General features: G+C 48.5%; 3 protein-coding genes across 4 annotated transcripts; 1 reads left to right on the top strand and 2 right to left on the bottom strand.

The window, feature by feature from the left end:
- Positions 1 to 4147: 4147 nt before the first annotated feature.
- Positions 4148 to 4926, bottom strand: LOC131416654 (diazepam-binding inhibitor-like 5). Its single transcript, XM_058559314.1, has one exon. The coding sequence runs from the start codon at positions 4706 to 4708 to the stop codon at positions 4445 to 4447; it is 264 nt and encodes an 87-aa protein (XP_058415297.1). The 5' UTR covers positions 4709 to 4926; the 3' UTR covers positions 4148 to 4444.
- A 762-nt stretch (positions 4927 to 5688) lies between these two features.
- On the top strand, positions 5689 to 12266 carry GEMIN4 (gem nuclear organelle associated protein 4). Its single transcript, XM_058560151.1, has 2 exons — positions 5689 to 5742; positions 8912 to 12266. The coding sequence occupies exons 1-2, from the start codon at positions 5733 to 5735 to the stop codon at positions 12079 to 12081; spliced, it is 3180 nt and encodes a 1059-aa protein (XP_058416134.1). The 5' UTR covers positions 5689 to 5732; the 3' UTR covers positions 12082 to 12266.
- A 1068-nt stretch (positions 12267 to 13334) lies between these two features.
- On the bottom strand, positions 13335 to 21457 carry TLCD3A (TLC domain containing 3A). 2 transcript variants are annotated; one of them, XM_058560154.1, is made up of 5 exons: positions 21261 to 21445; positions 20740 to 20823; positions 16992 to 17196; positions 15759 to 15854; positions 13335 to 15046 (listed from the first exon to the last, which is right to left on the bottom strand). In XM_058560154.1, the coding sequence occupies exons 1-5, from the start codon at positions 21380 to 21382 to the stop codon at positions 14777 to 14779; spliced, it is 777 nt and encodes a 258-aa protein (XP_058416137.1). In that variant the 5' UTR covers positions 21383 to 21445; the 3' UTR covers positions 13335 to 14776. The 2 variants fall into 2 exon arrangements, with proteins under 2 accessions (XP_058416137.1, XP_058416138.1); XM_058560155.1 differs by lacking the exons at positions 13335 to 15046; positions 16992 to 17196 and having other exon boundaries at positions 15763 to 15854; positions 21261 to 21457.
- Between the last annotated feature and the right edge of the window lie 1291 nt (positions 21458 to 22748).

Here is a 22748-nt window from a genome sequence, read left to right as displayed (position 1 = left end):
CTTATAGGGTAATCTTACCTTCACTGAGAAAAAAAAATCCTTTTCTAGCTCTGCAACACTTTTCTTGCAACTTAAATTCTCTATCTTAGGAAAGCAATCATGAGTTTCAAAGCAAACCAGGTTATACATGTTCTTCGTCTAGGCAATTGGTTCACTTTTTTCCTATACATGGGGAAATTATTATATGAATTTTGAATAATCAGATAAACTTCTTTGTCTCTTTAGACTATGATTTGTTAATTATCAGATTTTCTATTAGATTATTAAGTAATTCTTGATGTTTATCTCTAATAATACTGTTCTCATGAAAATAAACTATATTTTCCCCAGTGTATTAGGCTGCTGTGATGTGGTCTTCTAAGTTTGTTATAGTAAAATAAGTGGTCTGTGTAAGTACTGAATGACTATAAACACATACTAGAGTCCTCTTTATCTGCTTATCTTATATTTGAACATACCAAAATTTTTTTCTCTTAAATGTGCAGCTGTGCATGATAGAAGTTAATGCTGTTTATCTACCTGGGACATTCTGGCTTTATGATATCAGCCCTCTTGTATTTATCTCACTGCCTGTCATTTTTCCTTTGTTGCAATCTTTAATATTTTATTCATCCTAAAACCATTTAGTGGACAAATTTGGCATTTTTGATAATCCAAAAATTTACCTCTGCACTCTGCACAGTGCAGCTAGTAATTTTTACTTTCCCACCTCTGGGGATGATATGATCAACTAGAAAACAAGGTTATAAGAAAGATGGTTTTGCCCAAGCTGGTGTTTTTAAACAGATGAAGTTGGAAAGTTCATGTTTCTCCAGAGTCATGTTTTTGGAGTAGTCATTTTGTTTTTTGACTTGAGGGGTTGTGGAGTCGTAACATACTGAGTTCAGATATCCCTTGGATTTATTTTTTTTTTAAAGATTTTATTTATTTATTTTTTCCCCCAAAAGCCCCAGTAGATAGTTGTGTGTCATAGCTGCACATCCTTCTAGTTGCTGTATGTGGGACGCGGCCTCAGCATGGCCAGAGAAGCAGTGCATCGGTGCGAGCCCGGGATCCGAACCCGGGTCGCCGGCAGTGGAGCGCGCTTACTTAACTACTAAGCCACGGGGCCGGCCCTATCCCTTGGATTTAAATCCAGAGAGATTTAGGATGGCTGTGTTGCAAGAGTTCTCCTTGGTTAGCCTGGATAGTTAGTATGAAATCCATATTTGCCTGACATCTTGGTAGAATTAGCAAAGCCATGGATATTCAGTGCTCCTGACTTTCTGCCCATCTCATTTGTCCCGCAGTGCCATTGTGGTTTAGCAGAGTTTTCTGGAGGTCTCCAACTTGTCTCCATGGAAATTTATGATGAGAGTTAATGGGAAGTTTCAATTTGGTCTAAGATTTCTTACCTTTACCCTTGGAAATCTATAGAGAATTTACTTTGGCCTTAATGATCAATAAAGAAGTGCCCTTGCCTCAGACCTCTTTCTAAGGTAGTAGAGTCTATGGTTCAAAAATCAAAACAGCATAAAAAGGTATACATTGAAAAGTCTCGCTCCTACCCATCCCCATCAATCCCACTGCCTTCTACTTACTAAGCATACAAATATGTGTATTCTTATTTCTCCCTTTTTCCCACCAAATTTAGCACACTGTGTGAACTATACCTTGCTTTTTTTTTTTAATGTATCTTACAGTTGCTTTCTGCAGTCCTAATTATGGTCCACTTTATCAGGTTTTATAATGATTTACAGAATGATGTGGCTATACCTACAGCTCCTAAATTGACGCCATATTTTGGAGCAAGATGTTCCATTATTATTTTTACTATTAATTCACATTTAATATTAATCATGGTCCTAAAAGCATCAAAATGTGTTCATAACATCCTCCAAAGAAAAGAAAACAGCACAATTATTGTACAGTGTGGATCATGCCCAGTTTATAGTTATAAGGAATATTTTTTTAGTCACTGGTGTCCTGGGTATACTTCATTCTTAAGTAATGTACTTAGTTTATAGCAGCTTCCTGCAAATGTGTGAACAGAAGATCTGAAGAGATCTGGTGAGATTTGGTTTCTTTGTCCTCCGAAGTCTTTATGGTTTTTGCTTCTATTGTTTAATGGTTTTTCATGAACTGGAGCTGCCCTGATAGCTATGAAAATAGGTTTTTTTTTTTTTTTATGAGGAAGATTGGCCCTGAGCTAACATCCATTGCCAATCTTCCTCTTTTTGCTTAAGGAAGATTGTCCCTGAGCTAACATCTGTGCCAGTCTTCCTCTATTTTTTGTATGTGAGACGCTGCCATAGCATGGCTTGATGAGCGATGTGTTGGTCCGTGCCCGGGATCCGAACCCATGAACCCCAGGCCACCAAAGTGGAACACATTAACTTAGCCACTGTGCCACTGGGCTGGCCCTGAAAATAGTTTTTAGTTGAGGAAAAGTATTAGGAAATTCTATGCCATGGCAGATGTTTTTCCCTGAAATGTCTTGAATATCATTTAGTACTCCATATCCCAGTGCACCACTGTGCATTGATGCCTCCGTGATAAGGAGTGGAAGCTGAGCTCAGGTACTTTGGCCCTTGCATAGGTCATGGGGTGTGTTGTGCTCATAAAACAAAACCCATATACATATATATACGTGTTGTCCCACAAACATCCCCAAGCAGAAACCAGGCTTAGCTACAGGGTAGTCCCAAGAAACTTTTGTCTGCGTGGCCTCAGATGAGTCTTTCAGAGGCTGGGATTTTGAAACCATCTGCTCCAGTCTTTCTCAGCTTCTGTGTTGTGGTGCATCAGTTACTTCACTTAAAGTTTGACTCCCCTCAAAACAGTAACTTAGGGCCGGCCCGGTGGCTTAGCGGTTAAGTGCGCACGCTCCGCTACTGGCGGCCCGGGTTTGGATCCCGGCCACGCACCGATGCACCGCTTCTCCGGCCATGCTGAGGCCGCGTCCCACGTGCAGCAACTAGAAGGATGTGCAACTGTGACATACAACTATCTACTGGGGCTTTGGGGAAGAAAAAAACGAGGAGGATTGGCAATAGATGTTAGCTCAGGGCCGGTCTTCCTCAGCAAAAAGAGGAGGATTAGCATGGATGTTAGCTCAGGGCTGATCTCCCTCACAAAAAAAAAACATTAACTTCATCAGGACTGTATTCTAGTAGGGGCTTTTGGTAATAGAACTTGACTTGAGCTTTTTGGAAGACAAAGCTCCTTTCCCCTCTGTAACGGTGGGTTAGTAGTGAATCCATAACCCCTGAAGAGATTAGGGGCCTCGGCCTCCTCTCCTCCCTTCCCCTCCCGCAGAGGCTGAGCCTCTGGAGAATGGCTCACTGACCTCAAATCTTGGGCATTTTTATAGCATGATTCTCCCCCCCAGTCCTCTACTCCTGCCAGATGTCTACATATGCTCTGGGAATAGAAAGACTGGGAACTCTTTACTCAGAATCATACACAAAGCCAGTTTTGATGGAACTTTTCCCAGAGAAGAGATGCTTTTTATATATTGTGGACACCTACCTAGGACTCTCACAGTCACCGATACCAGCTCAAGACAAGGTTGACATAAGGGAAGCCATATTGTAGAAAAGAAACCCTGTTGTAACTTTTTTTTTTCATATTATTTATTTATTTTCCCCCCAAAGCCCCAGTAGATAGTTGTACATCACAGTTGCACATCCTTCCAGCTGCTGTATGTGGGACGCGGCCCCAGCACGGCCGGAGAAGCAGTGCGTCGGTGCACGCCCGGGATCCGAACCCGGGCCGCCAGCAGCGGAGGGCGCGCACTCAACCGCTAAGCCACGGGGCCGGCCCTCCCTGTTGTAACTTTTAATGGCCTCTGACTAGCCCAACTGGATATGCACCCTCCAGGAGATGTAACCGCTCTGTAGATTTTACAACTCCTGCTTGTGCATGTACCTCCCAGCTGTGATGAGATGATAACTTTGTTCTTTTGAGTTCCTTAGGAATGTGATGACCCCCTTACAGACAGTCTATGCTGATAGCCATCATCAATGAAACTGAAAGATCTGGTGTGGCGACTCCCAGTCTGAGGGTTGACATTCCTAACCCCCTCCCCTATACCCCACCGGCCTATATAACTGCTGTAAGATTTTGTGCCCCCTTAAGATGGTTCTTTGAGACATTAGTCAGCCATCTTCCCCCTTGCTAACAAGATGTGATAAACTGCCCTTTCTTTTCCACCATCTTGCCTCTTGATGATTGGCTTTTGTCTTGCAGCAAGCAGATCCTGCCCTTTGTGCTGTAACTTGACTTTGAGTTTATCACTTTTCCAACAGCAGACAATCACTCCCATGCAGTTTAAGTGATTTATTGATGTCTCAGCTATGGTTGTTATGGTTTCAGGACATTTCAGCCATCAAGGTCTTTTAAGAAGCCCTTTTCCCTACCAGAGGCGCCGTGCTACTTCGGTCTGACTGACACTCTGTCCTCCTTAACCAGTATCGTTTTTCTTCAGCTCTTCCACTTTTGCAACATAGATCCTTATGGCGTCCATCTTGGACATCCCTTTGTTCTGGTTCCATGCCTCCCACTTGGCCTTGGCTTTCACGTCTGTGGTGGGCGGGGCAGGGATGTTGCAGTCGCCCTGGGTGGCCTGTTTGTAGAAGCTGTACACCAACAGTTTCTCTTGATCACTCACAGGTCCCTTCAACTGCTTGATAGCAGCACAGGCCATCTCAAACTCCACCTGGCACATTGCAGGAGCTGAGGCGGCGCCCCTCTGTCCTTTCTAGGTGGTATCTGGCGCTAGAAGCTGGAGGGGAGAGAGTTAAAAACGCTTGAGGCTGGTAGTTAAGTCTGGAAAGAAGGGAAAGGGAGAAAAGGAAACAGGGTAACGTGTGAGAAGCCCATAGGATATTTGTGTGTGTGTTTTCTCAGAAATCAAATGTGTGTTTTTATAAAGTACAGATTGCAAACTGGAGTCCATTGGACTGGATCTGCCCCCACAGTTGTTCTTGCTCGAATTTTCTGGGGAGGACAACCATTAACATTTCAAAGGAGTCTATGATGCCAGAAAAGAAGGAGCTGCTGCTGCTGTCTGAAGGCCGAGCACTGGGGCGATTGTGGGCTGTGGGGCTAGGCGGCTCCGAGCCGGAGATGGGCAGACCCGCTGCGGGGGGCGAAGCCTCTCAGAGCATGGCGCGTCTATGCTGGTTGGGAGGCAGCCTGGGGAGAGGCATTCCGTCTGGGTGAACTGTGTGCGGGGGGATCCCGGGGATTACCGAGTCGGGGAGGATGCGGGGCCAGGGACGGAGCTAAAGGGTAGGATCGACCGGGACTCGAGAAGCAGGGCTAGGCAAGGGACTGGACAGATGCGTGGCTGAGCGGAGCACTGAAAGCAAGGCGGCCGGGCCTGGTGGCCTGGGTCGGGGCCAGACGTTTTGGGGGCGGGCAGGGACCGGGTAGAGGGAAGGGCGGGCCCGCCGCGGTGGCAGAGAGGCGCAGGCACCTGCCTGTCGGCTGGTTGGAGGCTTCGGGCCGATAGGGGGCGCTGCGGGCCCGGCGGCCTCGAGGCCGCGGGCTCGTTGGTAGGACCGCGCGTGCGCGCCGAGCGGCGGCAGGACTGTGCGGACCGCGCGGAGCCCGAGCTGAGACTGGGGGCGGTGCCTGAGGCGCGGCCTATTGTCCCGCCCCCCCGCTGCCCATTGTGCCGTGGCGCCTGCGCCGCGCTCGCGGCCTTGGGGGGAGGGGCGCCCCGCGCTGCCGCTAGCGTCGCCGCCATGGACCTAGGTGGGTGTCCCGGCTGCCCGGTCCCGGGCCCGCCTGGGCCGCGTCCCGCGACGGGCGGCCGGGGCGGTGCTGAGCGGGCCCGGGCCAAGGGGGACCTCCTGGTCGGGGGGATGTTGGGGATGGGTGTCCTCGAAGAGCGGGGGTCGGGAGGCCGGGCTCTAGCCCGGGCCCCGCCGCTGCTTGGCCGGCCCCTCGCCCTCCGGGCCCCTTTCCACGCGAAAGGCCAAGCGGATGTGTAGTTAGATTTCCTGAAAGTGGACCGGACTCGAGGGCGCCCCGGGGAATCCCGGATGCCCTGGCGGTCTCATTTATTGAACGTCTACTGTGTGCTTCAGCAAGTGTCTTAGGCTCATGAGGCCCTCACTGATAAAACGTGGATGATGATAATGTAACCGCCTCACGGAGTTGAGGGGTTTTCGTGGAGATCACGTGTATACAGCGTCTGGGACGGCGCCTTGCGCGGAGCTAGCGATCATCAGACCAGCAGTTGTGGGGAGGGGTTGCAGCAGCCGTCGGGCACGTGCATCTTGACTCAGAATCCTCAGGCAAGGTCTAGGAGAAGGGAGCGGGGCGCTGGTATAAATCGGTGGCTCTTTGCCCAGCTTCCCACCCTGCTGGACAAGCTCTTAAGGGGATAAGACAGGCGGCTGTTCTGGGAGAGCTGGGGGAGGTACCCCAAGATGCGCCAGTAATAGTAGGCTGTGGAGAAGTGTTCCGGTCCCTGTCCCCAGACAGCTCTTCAGTGGTGGGACGGTAGAGCTGCAAGAGTCCTGCAGCTGTGGTGATTTCTGTCCCAGACCTACCGTTTTTAGTTGCGACATCCTGAGCAAATTGTTTCTGAGTCTCAGCGTTTCCATCTCTAAAACAGGAATAGTCCTCAAAAGGTTGATTTGAGGATTAGGAGAGATCTTACATGCATACCACCTAGCACAGTGCCTGGCATGGAGTAACCACTTAATAAACATGATCAGTGGGCACTCACAAGCACCGGTTAACCAGCAGTGATAAAACACTTGGGATCTGCCCAGGGATAAACTGCTTCTGGGACTTATTCCTTCAAGTAGCACGTGTATGTACTTATGGATTATGTCTCTGGAAGCTAGGTGTTGGGGGAAACATCTCAGTTGAGCTGATAATGCAATAAAGTTAAATTTACAGAGTCATAAGGGAACATATATGAGGGCCCTGGGAGAGCAGCCTGAGTAAGAAAGAAGGGCCAGAGCCCCTCAGCAACCTACCCCTCCCTGGGAGTCTGCTTTGGCCACTGGGAGCCAAGGTGGATTGCTTTCACTAGTGGTTGCATAGGAGGGCTGATCCCTTGGCCTTTTGCTGCTCCTGTAAATGGTCAAAGGGGTGGGATATTCTGTAGTCTCCTGGAATCTGGATTTTTTCTCGCCTCCTGGGGTGTGAAAATGGGGAAGATGTATTCTTGGAGGCATGAGGGAGTGAGGAAGGGGTGGCATCTCTGGGTCCTGGGAACGGGGGTGGGGGGATGGGGATGAAAAGTTAAGAATACTGAATAGTGAGCTGGCCTGGTGGCACAAGGGGTTAAGTGAGCGCGCTCCCCTGCCGCGGCCCGGGGTTCGCCGGTTTGAACCCCGGTCGCACACCAATGCACCGCTTGGCAAGCCGTGCTATGGCGGCGTCCCATATAAAGTGGAGGAAGATGGGCATGGATGTTAGCCCAGGGCCAGTCTTCCTCAGCAAAAAGAGGAGGATTGGCAGATGTTAGCTCAGGGCCAATCTTCCTCACAAAAAAATAAAAATAAAAAAAAATACTGGATAGTGAGCAGTGTTTGTGCTCTGATTTGGTTTCTGGGCCAACGTAAACAAACCTGAGAAAGACCTGTGTCCTTTTTTGTTTCTGAGCTGGGGGAGGCAAAAGATAGTGACAAGATTCTGGTCCTGCCAACAATAGAAAGGTTTGGGGAAAGCAATGTTTTTTGAGCACCTAATTGGGCTCTTTGTAGCCTGACTCTTATCATAGTTATAGCTTATTTAACCCTTGGCAGACCTGGCAGATGGGATTGGGAGCTAACAGTGAGCACCAACCCACTGCCACGGGTTTGACTAGTATAGAGCATTTGATCTTCACAGTCATAATATGAAGTCTGTATTATCCCCACATGCAGAAGGGAAGCTCAGAGAAGTCATCTGTCCAAGGTCACACTGCTTTTAAATGGCTGAGCTAGGATTTAAAACCATGTCTCATTAAACATCCCAAGATGCCTTCCTTGATAAGTCTGTGTCGATTCATGGCTCACTGAAGGAAGGACTTTTCTTTCTTAATCTAGTGCAGTATTTTTTTTTGTATCTACCTCTTGGTTTCTACCAGAGAACCAGGGCCATGAGTAGCTTGTTCTCTTTGATGGAAAGAGCCGTGGGGTGAACTGTTTCCATGAAAGGCAGAACGTTTGAAATCTGTTTGCAAGACAAGGCTATAAGAGAAAAGTGCTTGTCTGATTGCTTCCGTGCCTCTCCTAGTCTGTATCCTTACTTAGAAGCTCACTTGTCACGTCCTGCAGTATGTACTTGGTGGCCCCTGCGGTTGGGTATTGTCTTTGTGCTATTCTCCTCTCTCTCTCACTCAGCCCTTCCTCCCCAGAGCCTCTGCTGATCCATCCTTTGCTGGAGGGCCTAGCCTCAGAGGTGGAGCTTTTCCTTTTCACTTGCTTTTCCTGCAGGATCTCTCTCACTTCCTTGGTTCCAGTGATCCCCTCTGGGCAGACACCTCTCTGAGTCACATTTCAGGGCTGACTTTCCTCATGAGTGTCAACCCCACATTTCCATTGCTGGAGGACGTCTCTACCTTAATGTTCTACCCCAGACTCCAAATAACCAAATCTAAACAGTGTTCCCTCCAAACCTGTTCTGATTCTCCTGCATTCCCTATTTCCAGTGGTACCTGTTGTCTTCCCAGTTCCAGGCTAGAGAACTGGGGAGTCCTTTTTATTCCTCAGGTTAAGTTCTTTTGACTCCAGCTCTGCAGTGCCTCTTAGAACCATCTCTTCTTCCCCCTCTCCCACTGATTTCATTTAGAACCCTTATCATCTCTAACCCTGATAATGACAGCCAGCCTACTAACTGCTGTCTCTCCCTCTAATCTCGGCTTACTATTCTGAAATTTTTTTCACCACACTCTTATCTTATTTGGCTTCTCTCTGTGCAGGACCCTTGAATATCTGTGAAGAAATGACTATTCTGCATGGGGGCTTCTTGCTGGCCCAGCAGCTGTTCCGCCCCAAAGCACTGGCAGAATTGACAAAGTCTGACTGGGAGCATGTTGGGCAGCCCATTGTGGAGGCCTTGAGGGAGATCTCCTCCACCGCAGCATGCTCCCAACCCTTTGCCTGGAAGAAGAAAGCTCTGATCATCATCTGGGCCAAGATTCTTCAGCCCTACCCTGTCAGCCCCTCTGACACTGAAACTCGGTGGCAGGAAGATGTGTTTTTCTCAGTAGGCAACATGATCCCTACCATCAATCACACGGTCCTTTTTGAGCTGCTCAAGTCCCTGGAAGCTTCTGGACTCTTTATCCAGCTCCTGATGGCCCTGCCCACCACCATCTGCCGTGCAGAACTAGAGCACTTTTTGGAGCACATGATGATTGACACTTCTTCAAAGGATGTGGCCTTTTTCCTCGATGTCTGGTGGGAAATGATGAAGCACAAGGGCAATCAGCAGGACCCCCTGCTCTCCCAGTTTCGGACAATGGCCCATAAGTACTTATCCTCTTCAGATGAGTTCTCCCATCCTCCAAAGAGGTTCAAGTCAGACCCAGATGTGTGTCCTACCATGCCCCTGTTGGCCATGCTGCTCACTGGGCTGAAGCAAATCCAAAATAGAATCCTGTGCCCTGGGATGAAGTGCTGTGCATTAGCCAACTTGGCTGACATGCTGACTGTGTTTGCACTGATGGAGGATGACCCCCAGGAAGTATCTGCAAGTGTGTATCTAGACAAACTGGCCACGGTGATCTCCGTGTGGAATTCAGACACGCAGAACCCATATCACCAACAGGCACTGGCAGAGAAGGTAAAGGAGGCAGAACGGGACGTCAGCCTGAGCTCGCTGGCCAAACTCCCGAGTGAGACGATTTTTGTGGGGTTTGAGTTCATGCGCAGCCTGCTCCAGGAGTGGGGGGAAGAGCTGCAGGTCATGCTCAACAGCAGCCACGGGACGAATTATGACAGCTATCGGCTGTGTGACAGTCTGACTTCCTTCAGCCAGAACTTGAAGCTCTACCTGAATACCACTGGCTTGTCCAAGGAGGAGAGGCAGGTGGTCTCTGAGCTGGCAGAGAGTGTTGAGGACTTCCTGAGGAAAACAAACAGGGTGCTGAAGAACAAGGGCTTCGAGAAGGACATCACCGCCTCGATTGCCATGGCCGTTATTGAGCAGAAGATGGACCGGCATATGGAAATGTGCTACATTTTTGCTTCTGAGAAGAAGTGGGCCTTCTCGGATGAGTGGCTGGCTTGCCTGGTTAATAACCGGGCTCTCTTCCGAGAGCCAGACTTGGTGTTAAAGCTGCTGGAAACAGTGATAGAAGTAAGTACGACAGACAGAGCCATCCCCGAATCTCAGCTCAAACAAGTGATCGACTTGATCCTGGAATGTTATGCAGACTTATCACTGCCAGATAAAAATAAAGTCCTCTCAGGTGTCCTGCTCTCCTGGGGGCGAAAGGGCCTCTCTGAGAAGTTGTTGGCTTACTTGGAGGGGTTTCAGGAAGACCTCAATACGACTTTTAACCAGCTCGCACAGAGTGCCTCTGAACAGGGCTTGGCTAAAGCTGTAGCTTCTGTGGCCCGCCTGGTGATACTGCACCCGGAGATGACAGTGAAGAAAATGTGCAGCATGGCTGTGGTCAGTCTCGGCACCCATAAGTTCCTGGCTCAGATTCTCACCGCCTTCCCTGCCCTTAGGTTCACGGAAGAGCAAGGTCCAAATCCATCCATCACTTTCGTGGCGTCATGCCTCAAAGAAACCGTCTGGACAAAGTTCTCTACACCCAAGGAAGAAAAGCAATTTTTGGAGCTCCTGAGCTGCCTGGGGAGTCCTGTGAAGCCCAAAGGGATTCCAGTCGCTGCTCTTCTTGAGCCAGATGAGGTGCTAAAGGAATTCGTCCTGCCTTTCTTGATGCTGGATGTCAGAGAGGTGGACCTCAGTCTGAAGATCTTCATCCAGACTCTTGAAGCGAATGCGTGCTTAGAGGAATACTGGCTCCAGACTTGTTCTCCATTCCCCCTCATCTTCAGCTTGTGCCAGCTCCTGGATTGCTTCAGCAAATACTGGCAGCTCCCCAAGGAGAAGCGGTGCCTCTCTTTGGATGGGAAGGATCTGGTGATCCATATTCTGGAGCTCCTCTGTGAGATTGTATTAGCTAATGCTGAGACCTTTTCCCCAGACACCTGGATCAAGTCCCTGTCCTGGCTCCACCGGAAGTTGGAGCAACTAGACTGGACTGTGGGCCTGAGACTGAAGAACTTCTTTGAGGGCCACTTCAAGTGTGAGGTGCCAGCCACACTTTTTGAGATCTGTAAGCTTTCTGAGGATGAGTGGACCTCCCAGGCCCACCCTGGGTATGGGCCAGGCACAGGGCTTCTTGCCTGGATGGAGTGCTGCTATATCTCCAGCAGCGTCTCTGAGCGGATGCTCTCCCTCTTGGTGGTGGATGTGGGCAACCCTGAGGAGGTCAGATTGTTCAGCAAGGGCTTTCTGGTGGCCCTGGTGCAAGTCATGCCTTGGTGTAGCCCCCAGGAGTGGCAGTACCTTTACCAGGTGACCAGGAGACTATTGGAGAAACAGCTCCTGCATGTCCCTTATAGCCTGGAATATATTCAGTTTGTTCCTCTGCTCAACCTGAAGCCCTTTGCGCAGGAGCTCCAACTCTCCATACTCTTCCTGAGAGCTTTCCAGTTTCTCTGCAGCCGGAGTTGTCGTAATTGGCTTCCTATGGAAGGCTGGAGCCATGTGGTCAAACTCCTCTGTAGCAGTCTGACCAACCTCCTGGACTCAGTTAGGTTAATACAGTCAGTTGGCCCACGGGCTCAAGGACAAGAACAGGACCTGACCCAGGAAACCCTATTTTTTTATACCCAGGTATTCTGTCATGTTCTGCACATCATGGCCATGCTCCACCAAGAGGTGTGTGAACCACTCTACGTTTTGGCCTTGGAAATCCTCACCTGCTATGAAACACTGAGCAAGACCAACCCTTCTGTTAGCTCCTTGTTGCAGAAGGTAAATGAGCAGCGCTTCTTAAAGTCCATCGCTGAGAACATTAGCCCCGAGGAGCGGCGCCAAACGCTGCTGCAGAAGATCAGCAACTTCTGACCTTTGTAGATCAGAAGACAGCTGGGCCTCAACTTGGTGGGGTCTACCAGGGCTAGAGCTGAGAAACTTTTTGGTTAAGTGAGATTGTACACAAGCTGAAAAGTATATGGCAATGACAGTGTAAAGAAAATAGTTTCTTAGGTATTTGTAACATACAAATTATAATAAAAGTCTCTTGAGTTTCATCTTGTCTCTTTTGAGTCTTTCTTATCAAGTTTAGGTTTAGATACACTCTGAAATTGGACTCAGCTAGAGTCTTAAAGATCGAGTCAGGCTGGGAGGAACATGTTCATAACTGGACTTCTCCACTCTAGAATTTGGCAAAGTCCAAAGGCGAAACCACCCAAATGAAAAAAATTACAAGGTATGTATGTGTGTTCTTCTGCACTGAGATCTTCTTCAAGAGCCATTCCGTGGTATCTTGGAAAGCGCAGCAACTAAGAAAAGAACTTTATTCTGCCACCAATTGGCCATGTGATTTGTGTGCCCTAAAGGCCCATACCACTGTAAAAAGAGAGGATTGGACCAAGAAAATTAAATGTCAGTGGGTAGATTAATGACCTCAAGAAAATGGTATCTTCTGAATTGAGGACTTCTGCCATACAATCTTAACTCTATCCATTAGGTGGATCCAGAAGGGGCTCTGCTAAAACTAGGTCTGGTAAACACAGCAGAGATGTGTTTAAAGGATAGGTGTAATTATCTTCTGGCGGGGGTGGGTTGTTATGGTTTTGAAGAATGAGAGCAGGGAATGGTGTGTGCAGAAGCATAAAAATGCAAATTAAAGGCATCCAGGGTATATTACAGCACTATGAGAACCAGTTGGTGAGGTGTTTAATTTGGGAGGCAAGCAAGGGAAAAGGATGTGCCCCGTCACCTTCATATCCATACCCTCATTCAAAATGGGGTATTATTCAGGTTCCCGCCCCCACCTAAAGTGGGCTGGCTCTGTGGCCTACCGTTGGGTTTCCACCCTCCCAACTCCTAATTGGGATTCACCTAGGAAGAGAAGAAAGGGCCTAAAGTCATTCGACGACTGGGCTTGAACTCTAGGACCCTGCAGCGTATTCTTGGACACATGAATTGCAGAAACATGTTAGGCTAAGGTATGAGCTAGGCCCTCCTGGAGGCTGAAAGCATTAACACATCCTCCTCCCCCCACATCCTACTTCTGCCACTTGCGTGGACATGAACACAGACCAGAAACAATAGCACAGCAGCCAGTCAAGTCAAGTCACAGGATGGGTCTCACAGGAAGTTGCTGTTGATGTATTTCACAAAGGAGGATAAGTTGGGAAATATTAGTGCAGTTTAATCACCACAAGGATGATTTATAAAGATATACTGATAGTACACAAAACAGTAAAAAACATTACAGCACTTTAGGTTTTTTAAATGGCACCCATTAAAGACTGAAATAGTCAAAATTTGAGACACTGTTACATATTCAGTACTTTAAAAGTTCATGGACAACAATGAATTAAAAGACACTTTAAAAAAATCTAGTCTTTCACTGCCACTTGAAAAAAAGCTTGATGGTAGCACAGTTTCTAAAACCCATCCTAGTTGATAAGGAATGATTAGTGTTGGCACCAGAGGATCCTATTTGCAAATGGCGGGTGAAGGAGTCAGTCCACAGGATGCATTTTGGCCAGGGCTGTCCTGCACTATTGCTCTCCAGCCTCTGGCTAGAGGGCGGTACACTCACATAGGAAGAGGCTTTGTACCATAAGCTCTGGCTTATCAGGAGGCAGTCTAGACAAGCCATCTCATGGTTTGGAATACAGAAGTCCATTTCTACTTCAGGACAGTGTCAAAGAGTGGGGTTACCCAGTAAATAGCTCAGTAGCCATCATTTCACTTAACTCCTATAGTTTTTAATAAGAGCATCCTGTGCATGTGGATATGGGGAAAGCTGGGCTTGAGGGGACATGTTAAAAAGGGGGTGGTATTTGTGTTTACAACAAGCTCACAAGTTTGACACGGGTCTTCACCAAGTCAGCCTGCAAAGGTGCTGACCTGTTGGCCTTCCTTCCTACTCAAGTGCTTCAGGTTCCCATCCCTGCCTCCTACCCACCCCTGCCAGTGAGACTTCTGATCGGAAATCATTAGACATGAGAATTCAATGTTGGCACACGGATGAAAGGATGAGGCAAAGGACCAATGGGTTATCTAGTAAACAATAAAAAACTGCCTACCCACAACAATTTTCCCAGGCCAACATCACAAGAAATTATTGCAAGAACCAAGTAATCATTTGCTTCTGCTGGCCCAGTATATGTGGATACTGCCCTGAGTGGTTGGAAAGATGGGTAGCCGCCGATATTAGGGCCAGGCGGGTGCCCAAGTACTACTCGCCCTGGTCCACCTATCTCCACACCCCATGCTTCTACCTCCCAGAGCCCTTGAGATAAGACCCAAGGAAGGATCCTTGGGCTTGCATTAAAACCACCTTGCTGCCAATGGAGGTCTGACAGGACCTGATCGTTGTTACCAAAAAAAAAAAGTGCTTTTGCAAAAGGGGCAGGTTAGAAGAGGGAGGTAATATGAATAATCTTTAGAAAAACTCAAACCCATCTGCTTATCAATACCCAAAAGGCTGAGGCCACCCAGGGCACAATTTGGTCCACGGAATACTGAGTGGAGGAGGCAGCTAGCATGAGGAAGCACCCTCCTGCCTGATTCCTGGGAGCAATTAACCATCCTTTTTGGCTAGGGGAGTGTCAAAGAGCCGGGCTGCCTTCTTGCACAGCAGAGAGAACCAGTAGATCTGGGGAGCGATGAGGAAGGCATTGGCCACGTTGCAGTAGAAAGGGATATGGAAGGGCGTTTGGAGCAGGCTGAGTCCCTGCTGTCGGCCATAGGACCAGTACATGAAGGGGAAGAGAAGGATCCGACAGGAGAGGAAGGTCGTCAGTGTGAGGATCCCGTTTACCTTGTAAAGAAGGGTGTGCTGCTGCTTTAGCTGTAAAAGAGAAGGGAAGGGGAATGCAGGGTCACCAAGAGGTTGGGCCTTCAGGGAATGACTAGCCCAAGGCCCACAACAGTAAAAGCCAACCATCTAGTTTTCTGACACTTGTAGAAAAGATGATTGAGCACTGCTGTATTTATATATGCCTATAGCCCCGTAGTTTTTCCAATAGTGATGTTGAATTGGGCCTAAGCCACCCCGCTGACAGGAGCACAGGAACACTGGATTAAAAAAAAAAAATTGAGGGGCCGGCCCGGTGGTGCAAGCGGTTAAGTGCACGCGCTCTGCTGTGGCGGCCCGGGGTTCGCCGGTTTGGATCCCAGGCACGCACCGACGCCCTGCTTGTCAGGCCATGCTGTGGCAGCGTCCCATATAAAGTGGAGGAAGATGGGCATGGATGTTAGCCCACAGTCAGTCTTCCTCAGCCAAAAGAGGAGGATTGGCAGATATTAGCTCAGGGCCGATCTTCCTCACACAAAAAAAAAAACTCTGTGGCCAGAAAAATACTTAAAAAGCTATATCAAGTTTGAATCAAATGTACAATTTCATTCCCACTGGCTCAGATGACCAACTGACCTTTAAGTCTGTTCAAGGATCTCCCATCCCACTATTCCAAGCACTAAGGGATTCTCCAGACCCCACAATCTACCAAGAAAAGCAGAGTCCATTCCCTCCGCACTATTTCTGCCATTTCTTTCATACATGCCTGAATCAGAACTCGGCCCAGCGACACAAACGGAGTGCTCAGTTCTGCCGTGAAGATGCAGCCAACAAAGAAGTCCCCAAGGTCTCCCCTAAGCTTCTGCAGATGAGAAGAGGAAAAGGGGAAATAAGAAATGGAGGTTGAGGAACCACTGGAAGGAAAATTCTAACTAGGGCTATTGAAAAGGGTAACCCTAAGAGACCACGAAGGGAAAGGAAATGCTAAATGGGCAAGTGTAGACCCCGTTAATACTCTGCTGCTTCCAGAGCAACAGCACCTTGATGGCTGAATCTAGAGGATCCAGAGGCAACTTCAGATCGGCTGATTGCATCACACACCAAGCTTTCTCTGAATTTCAACATTAGCCGGAAGGAACCCTACAGCCTACTTTTGGGTATCTAACTTAGTCATGCCAAAGGCACTTAGCCAAGTCAGTTCAACAAAATATGTGCCAGGCCCTGTGCTAGATGTTAGGCTCCCAAAGCAATCAAGAGAGACTTCGTACAGAGTATAACACACTCTGCCTCTCCTTTTTTCTTTTCAAGAAGGCAGTACAGCACAGTAGGCTAGCAGCTCTGTCACTTAGTACCACTGAGGGACAGAAACTCTTAAGAGCCCCAGTTTCTTCATCTATGGTACAGGGCTAACAATTGTTCACTATTCCTGATAATTTCTAATTATCAGTAGAAAGCTGTGAGCTCTTAAATCAAGTGCCTGCACCTGGTAGGCACACAGGACTTACCAGTTTCCTCTCTGCACTCCCATTTCTCTTCCTTGCTGGGTGGGTTTTTAATGGGAAAAATGGATCTGGGGAGAAATTATGAGGCTATTTGCTTTGAGAGTCTGTGCTTTTGTGACATCAAAATAATGCATACAGTACTCTCTGGCACTGCTGGAGCAAGTAACTAGTTGACTAAGCTCCTCTCATTTTTTAAAAACAATTTTTATTTTGTTTTATATTGTGTGAACTAAAGACAGAACCTTTGACAAATGCTAGGGAATCACAGAGGGCTGGGGGATTGCTGGAAGGAGGATCACGAACATTTCAGATTTGATTCTTTTCTACATGATTGGCCTGGGGATTTAACTGCGGAAGCAGCTGGCACGATAGTGGGAGCTGTAGGAAAGGGAAGGAAAAGAAGGGCAATCCTGACTCCCAAGTAATGGTCAAGATACCCAGTTCAACAGGAGAAACGAGTGACCAAGGCTGCTGGTGGCTGTCCTGGGAGGCCATACCTGTGCAACGGGGACAAGGACAAACAGAATGACTGCATGGTGCGTGATCATGAGGCGGTTTTTACTTAGGAAGTTTTGAAAAGTGGTGAGAGAGTGTCTGCGGTTCTGATCTCTGGTTCGGTACCATTCACAGAGGTACATGGCGTAGGTGTCATAGATCATGTATGGAACCAAAAACCAGGCATATTCTCGGGCAAGCCAGTGCCTGAAAGAAAGCATATGAATGGTCCATGAAATAATTATGGATGTCAATTACGAACGCTCAAAGCCAACCTCTTCTCAAACACAGTCCCTTCAGCTCTGTACTTAATCAGCTGTTTTTACTCCAAATACTTTACCATGAAGATGCTGAAACTAATAAGTAAGGAGAGTGAGCAACTTTCTCTGAATTACAGGGCAAATTTGTAAGTGTCAAAGGCAGAGAGCAGGAATTCACTCAGCACCACATGTGTAGGTGACTAGTTGTCCTATTTGCCTGATTTAGCTACTCATCTGTAATGGATTTTCCAGCATTTTGTGATATAACCTGACTTTGATATTGATACCTCTACCAATGATTCAACAGCTCCACCAAAAAACTGGTTTGGAAGGTGTCCCAAATCCCATATTTCCAGTTTAACTCCACTCAGTTGCTCAATAGTTGGGAGCGTCCTCTTGCATCTGCTTGCAACCCCACTCTCAGGAGTTTCTGGGGAGCAAACCTGGCCATTTTCTTTACCATTCTGTGGCTTATCCCAATTCTACTCATTACGAAAAATATGTCTGGAAATGAGCGCAGAGCTCAAGGACTACCTTACAGCAGTCAGATACCAGAAGAGAAGCTGGGACAAAAGACAGTGCTCCCATTTCCTTGTCCAAAGGGATGGAATCAATATTTGCTGAGTCGAAATGACAGTTTATCACTGTCAGAGAACAGATTAGAAGGAAACTCTATAATTTATACAATTTTGTTCCCAAATGATAAATCATAATTCTAAAGAAAATTTACGTGAAAAAAAATCTGAAATGAAATCATCTACTACGCTGGGAAGGATTAGATTTACTGTCAGCAAATTTTTATTGAGTACCCATGTGTTAGGAAGAAGAAACACTTTAGTTTTATGGTTCTCAAACTACCTGAACATCAGAATCACCTGCAGTGTTTGTCAAGGGCTCCACTCCCCAGAGACTATAAATGGTATGCCTAGGACCCTCAAATCCGTATTTTTAATTTTGTCTCAGATGATTTCCTAAGGAGCCAATCCACTAAACTGCAACATTGGGAATATTTTCTATGGAGGGTGCCATTCAAGTTTCTGTCCCTTACCACAGCATAACTAAATAATGAATAAACAATGAAATAGGTGAACAAGTAATGGCAAATATACAGGCAGGTGAATTAATTAGCCAAGTTCCATTTCAGCAAAAAAGATGCAATACTTATTCTACTACCCATCTATGTATCCATTGCTTTCTTGAAGCAATTCCAAGTAAAATAACTATAAACAGCTACTAAAAACTCGGCTGAAATATGACTGGCCTCTCCCCTTGAGTGGAGCCTAGGGTTCTAATATTTTGCACCCACTACCAATTCAGTAAGATCTGAAATTGTGATTGTTAGGTAGCATTCTCTGAAGATTTATTAGCAAGAGATCTGGATTATAATCTTAACTACTACTAGCCTGGAACTTAGCTTTCTTTATAAAATGAAGATGATAATCCTTGTCTTACTTCTCTGACAAAGTTATTGTGAAGATTAAAAATCTAAAAGTGTGCAAGTCCTTTTAAATGTAAAAAGTACCATCCAAATATAAGTGCTTAAATTGAGAAAACTGCCTAGCGCTGTGACTCTTAGAGATCTGAACCTTTTTTAGGGATCTGGATCTCTTTAAGAATCTGATGAAATCCTTGGCCCCACAACACATTCTGCATATAATTCGAGGGGATTTGTAGATACTCTCTCCTATCTACAGACAATCTATATGAAGGCATAAAATGAAAAGGCATATAATAGAAAAATATTTGGGTATACAGTAGATGAGCCCCCAAAGACCTTTTTTTTTTAAGATCACCTAGGTGCCTCTAGAGCACCCTCGTACATCCACATAAAGGTGGAGGGCACAGAAACGTGGTGTCTGTCTCCATTTTGCAAGCAGAGAATTTAAGGCATAAAGATACACAAAAGGAGGAACCTGAAAACCAAACTCAGGTTTTCTGCTATGCTCAAGCCACTAAAACACATGGCTTCTGAGGGGAAAACACAACAATGGTGCTATAGAACTGAAACTTACTCGTGTGCAAACATCTTTTTCTGAACTGTGTAGTGGTTCTCTGCTGCTTGCCCTCATGTCAGCTAGAGCTAGTGCTATGGGGCTGCATTTGTCTTAGTTTCATCTTTGCAAAGGAGTCTGGTTTCTTTTTTTTTTTAATTTTATTTATTTATTTTTTCCCCCAAAGCCCCAGTAGATAGTTGTATGTCATAGCTGAACATCCTTCTAGTTGCTGTATGTGGGACGCGGCCACAGCATGGGCGGAGAAGCGGTGCGTCAGTGCGTGCCCGGGATCCGAACCCGGGCCGCCAGTAGCGGAGTGCGCGCACTTAACCACTAAGCCACGGGGCTGGCCCTAGGAGTCTGGTTTCAAGTTTGATCTGACAAACTGGGGGCAGTGAAGGAGCTTGCTGCATGATCAGAAAATACTCAATTAAAATAAAAATTGAGCCCAGCCAAGCAAATGCTGTTAGCCTTTGGTGTATGCAATCAGGGTCACTTGACCTATCTTCTCTCAGCATCTATAATTCATCACCAATAACTGGTTTTGTCTAAAAAGAGGCATAAGAAGAAAAGCACAAACATCATGACGGCTGGATTAACCCTAGGTAAGATCCCGACACTAAACTTGCAGGTCACAGCGAGATAGATGCCCTGCTCAGGCTCCTTGCCCATTCCAGTCAGGGAGAAACGCAGGTGAAAAGCAGGACACTTTGCAAAGTCAACAGGAGAAAAGGATCAGGAAAGGCTGCTAGACCTTCCCTGCACATTTGACGATGGCTCTTCAACTTCACTGAGAGAAGTAAGGATGGTTCTAGGGAGACAAGTGATAAGAATGGCTTGAAAAAAAGCACCACCATTGCGAGGTCTAAATACTATACAAAGTAGACCACTCTGGTCTTCATGATTTGTTTTACTAGAGGCACATTTCCTGACCTACCTCTCGACTGAGCTCTAACACACATACAAGTCAGTTTTCTGAAAGCACCAGAAACCTCTTCATTGCTTTTAGCAAATCCAGAGGGAAGACAAGAGCAGCATTTGTAAGGAAAGGGGTGGTGGATTTGTTCCTTTCCATAGAAGGGCTCTGCTAACCACACTGGACATATCTTGGCCAATGAATGCTCCAGAGCAGGACCCCAGTGAGATCATTTAAAAGAACCAGAAGCCATACTCCTACTTCTGAATAATTTTCACACGTATCTATCTCATAAAGAACCTGGATCAATGGACCACGCTGTCCTCTAACACCTTAAATCAGCCTTAAACTCTGCCATTTTCTAGCATTTCTTCAGTTTACTTTCTCCTAAGCTGGCGATGCTGGAAGAGGTAAGGAGAGGAGGAGGGAACTAATTAGGGTGCCCAAGTTTTCCCATTCATCAGCCACCTAACAGCATGTGTCGATAAAGAACTAGCGCCTGTGAGCCACTACAATGTGGAAACTTTGAACAAGTTCAGCGCTGTTATTTGTGCTCCTTTCACCTGGCATTGGATGTTACCTGTCGGTGATCACGTCGCTACAGGAGCGGATGATGATGATCCCCGACCCGGTGGCCAACACAGCCTGCACTGAAGAAACCAGCCTAACGTGCGGCAGAAAAGAAAAAGGGGGACGGGGGCAAGCTTGGTCAATCCAGTCCCGCGGATAGTATAAAGCCAAACTCTCCAACCTGACCTGCCCCTAGGCTGCCAGCGCGGTGAGGAAAATGTTAGGGCCGCCGCCGCGCTCCCGATCCCCAAAGCAGCTGGCAGATATCGGTAGCAGGCTTCCCTCCCCATCCTGACCAGCGTGGGCAGCCCTCCACCCTTCTCTCTCCCTCCAGGGCAGGGCGCAGAGGGTCTTCGGGGAGCTCTGGCCAGCGCCACAGACGGGCAAGGACCAGGGAGGCAGCCCCCTCGCTTCCTGTCGCCCCCCTTTTCCGCCCTCAGCTCGGCGCAGGGGCGGGCGCAGCCGGGTCGGGTGGCCGTATAGCCTGCGAGCGGCCGGGTGGGGCGGCCGGCGCCCGGCCTCGCCCCGTACCTGGTGCTGATCATCACGCAGTCGGTGTCGGTCCATTCGGGCCGCGCGCGGCGCAGCCCCCAGCTGCAGAGCGCGAAGAGCCCCGGGAAGAAGAGTGAGCCCCAGGCCAGCGTCAGCAGCATGGGTGCGCGGGGGTCGGCCGCCTCGCTCGGCGCCCAGGGCGTGGCACAGGTTGGCTCCGCGCGGCTCCGAGACTGGCGCGGCCCGCCCGCCCCTATTTCTACCCTCCACCCTCCACCCTCCACCCCCGCCCCGGCCCCGGCCCGCCGCGACTCCGGCAGCCGCCGGGCGCTGGCCCCGAGCCCTCAGCGCCACTCTCCGCGTGACCAGGCCGGCGGCCGCGATAGGCGCGGGCCGGCCAGGCGGGGCGGGGTCTCGCCGCCGCCGCCCCTGGGACCAGAGGCTTGCCCGGGTTCCCCCGGCCGGCCGGCCGGCGAGTGTATGAGCGGCGGCGGCGAGCTGCTGCCAGGCCTGGAGCCGGGGCGCGCGCGGTCGAATGGGTTCCGAGTGCGCGGACGCTGCGCCCCGGAGAAGCGGCGCGCGAGTGGCCGCCGCCCGGCAGAGCCAGTGGCGGGAAGGGCCGAGGCTCTCGGGGCTTCTGTTCCGTCACCGCAAACGCCTCCCCCTCCCTCGGGGACCAGCCTGGCAGACGAGATGCCCCGCACCTGCCCCCAGCCCTCCTCTCCTCCCCAGGCCCGGGAGAAGGGGCAAGGAGGGGAGGGCCCCGAGAAAGCCAGGTAGGAAAATGCACTTGATCGAGATTCCCTACCACCAAGGTGGGGCGAGCCCTCCGGGCAGAGCGCGGTGGGCATCTCTTTGCGGGAAGAAAGGAGAGGGCAGGTAGGCTTTTGGCCATCGGCCCACCTGGCTTATTTACCAAGCACACTTGCTTCCAATTAGAAGTCTTAAGGAAACGGGGCCTTTCTGCAGGCCAGAGATGGCTTTTCTATGTCCTGCCAACTGCTGCAATTTCTCCCAGAGGGGGATCGCTCTGAAAAACATTAAATCCTGCCACAGAATCCACAGTTCCTCTCTCCATCCACATATCGACGTGGAATATCAAGTCTGCAGACTTCTGGGTACTGCCTCTTGGCTTTCGGTCAACATAGTATCCAGAGTCTTGGTGACTGTTTTGTCGTCGTTGTTGACAACGTGTTCTTATTTAAAAGTCCTCGGCCCGGCGCCCTAAACTCGAGTGGATTAGAATCGATCTCAGTTTCACTCAGCACTAATCACATGGGCCAATACAATAACTTCAGTATCACTGGCTTCTCTCCCTCTTGAGACCTCCCAAAGTTTTACTTTGCTTTGGTCTGTATCTTCCTCAGCTACCAAATGTGGGGAAAAATACAATTCATTTATGTCTACTGCAGTTGAAAGGTACTATGGGTCTCTTCAAATCAACATCACACAAAATGCTGACAACAGCCCCTGAGGAGGCCTCTGGGCTCAGCCTCTGGGTCAGTTTCCTCACTTGTGAAATAGGAG

This window comes from Diceros bicornis, chromosome 18 (genome assembly GCF_020826845.1).
Source record: "Diceros bicornis minor isolate mBicDic1 chromosome 18, mDicBic1.mat.cur, whole genome shotgun sequence".
Taxonomy (NCBI): domain Eukaryota; kingdom Metazoa; phylum Chordata; class Mammalia; order Perissodactyla; family Rhinocerotidae; genus Diceros; species Diceros bicornis.
Note: the sequence above shows the minus strand (reverse complement) of the source record. Positions and strands in the feature narration are given on the sequence as shown.

Coding starts and splice junctions, on each gene's coding strand:
- LOC131416654 (XM_058559314.1), bottom strand. CDS start 4,708: ATGTGCCAGGTGGAGTTTGAGATGGCCTGTGCTGCTATCAAGCAGTTG.
- TLCD3A (XM_058560154.1), bottom strand. CDS start 21,382: ATGCTGCTGACGCTGGCCTGGGGCTCACTCTTCTTCCCGGGGCTCTTC. Junction 20,824..21,260: donor TGCGTGATGATCAGCACCAG/GTACGGGGCGAG, acceptor GCCGCACGTTAG/GCTGGTTTCTTCAGTGCAGG. Junction 15,855..16,991: donor TCCTTGTCCCCGTTGCACAG/GTATGGCCTCCC, acceptor TCTCATCTGCAG/AAGCTTAGGGGAGACCTTGG.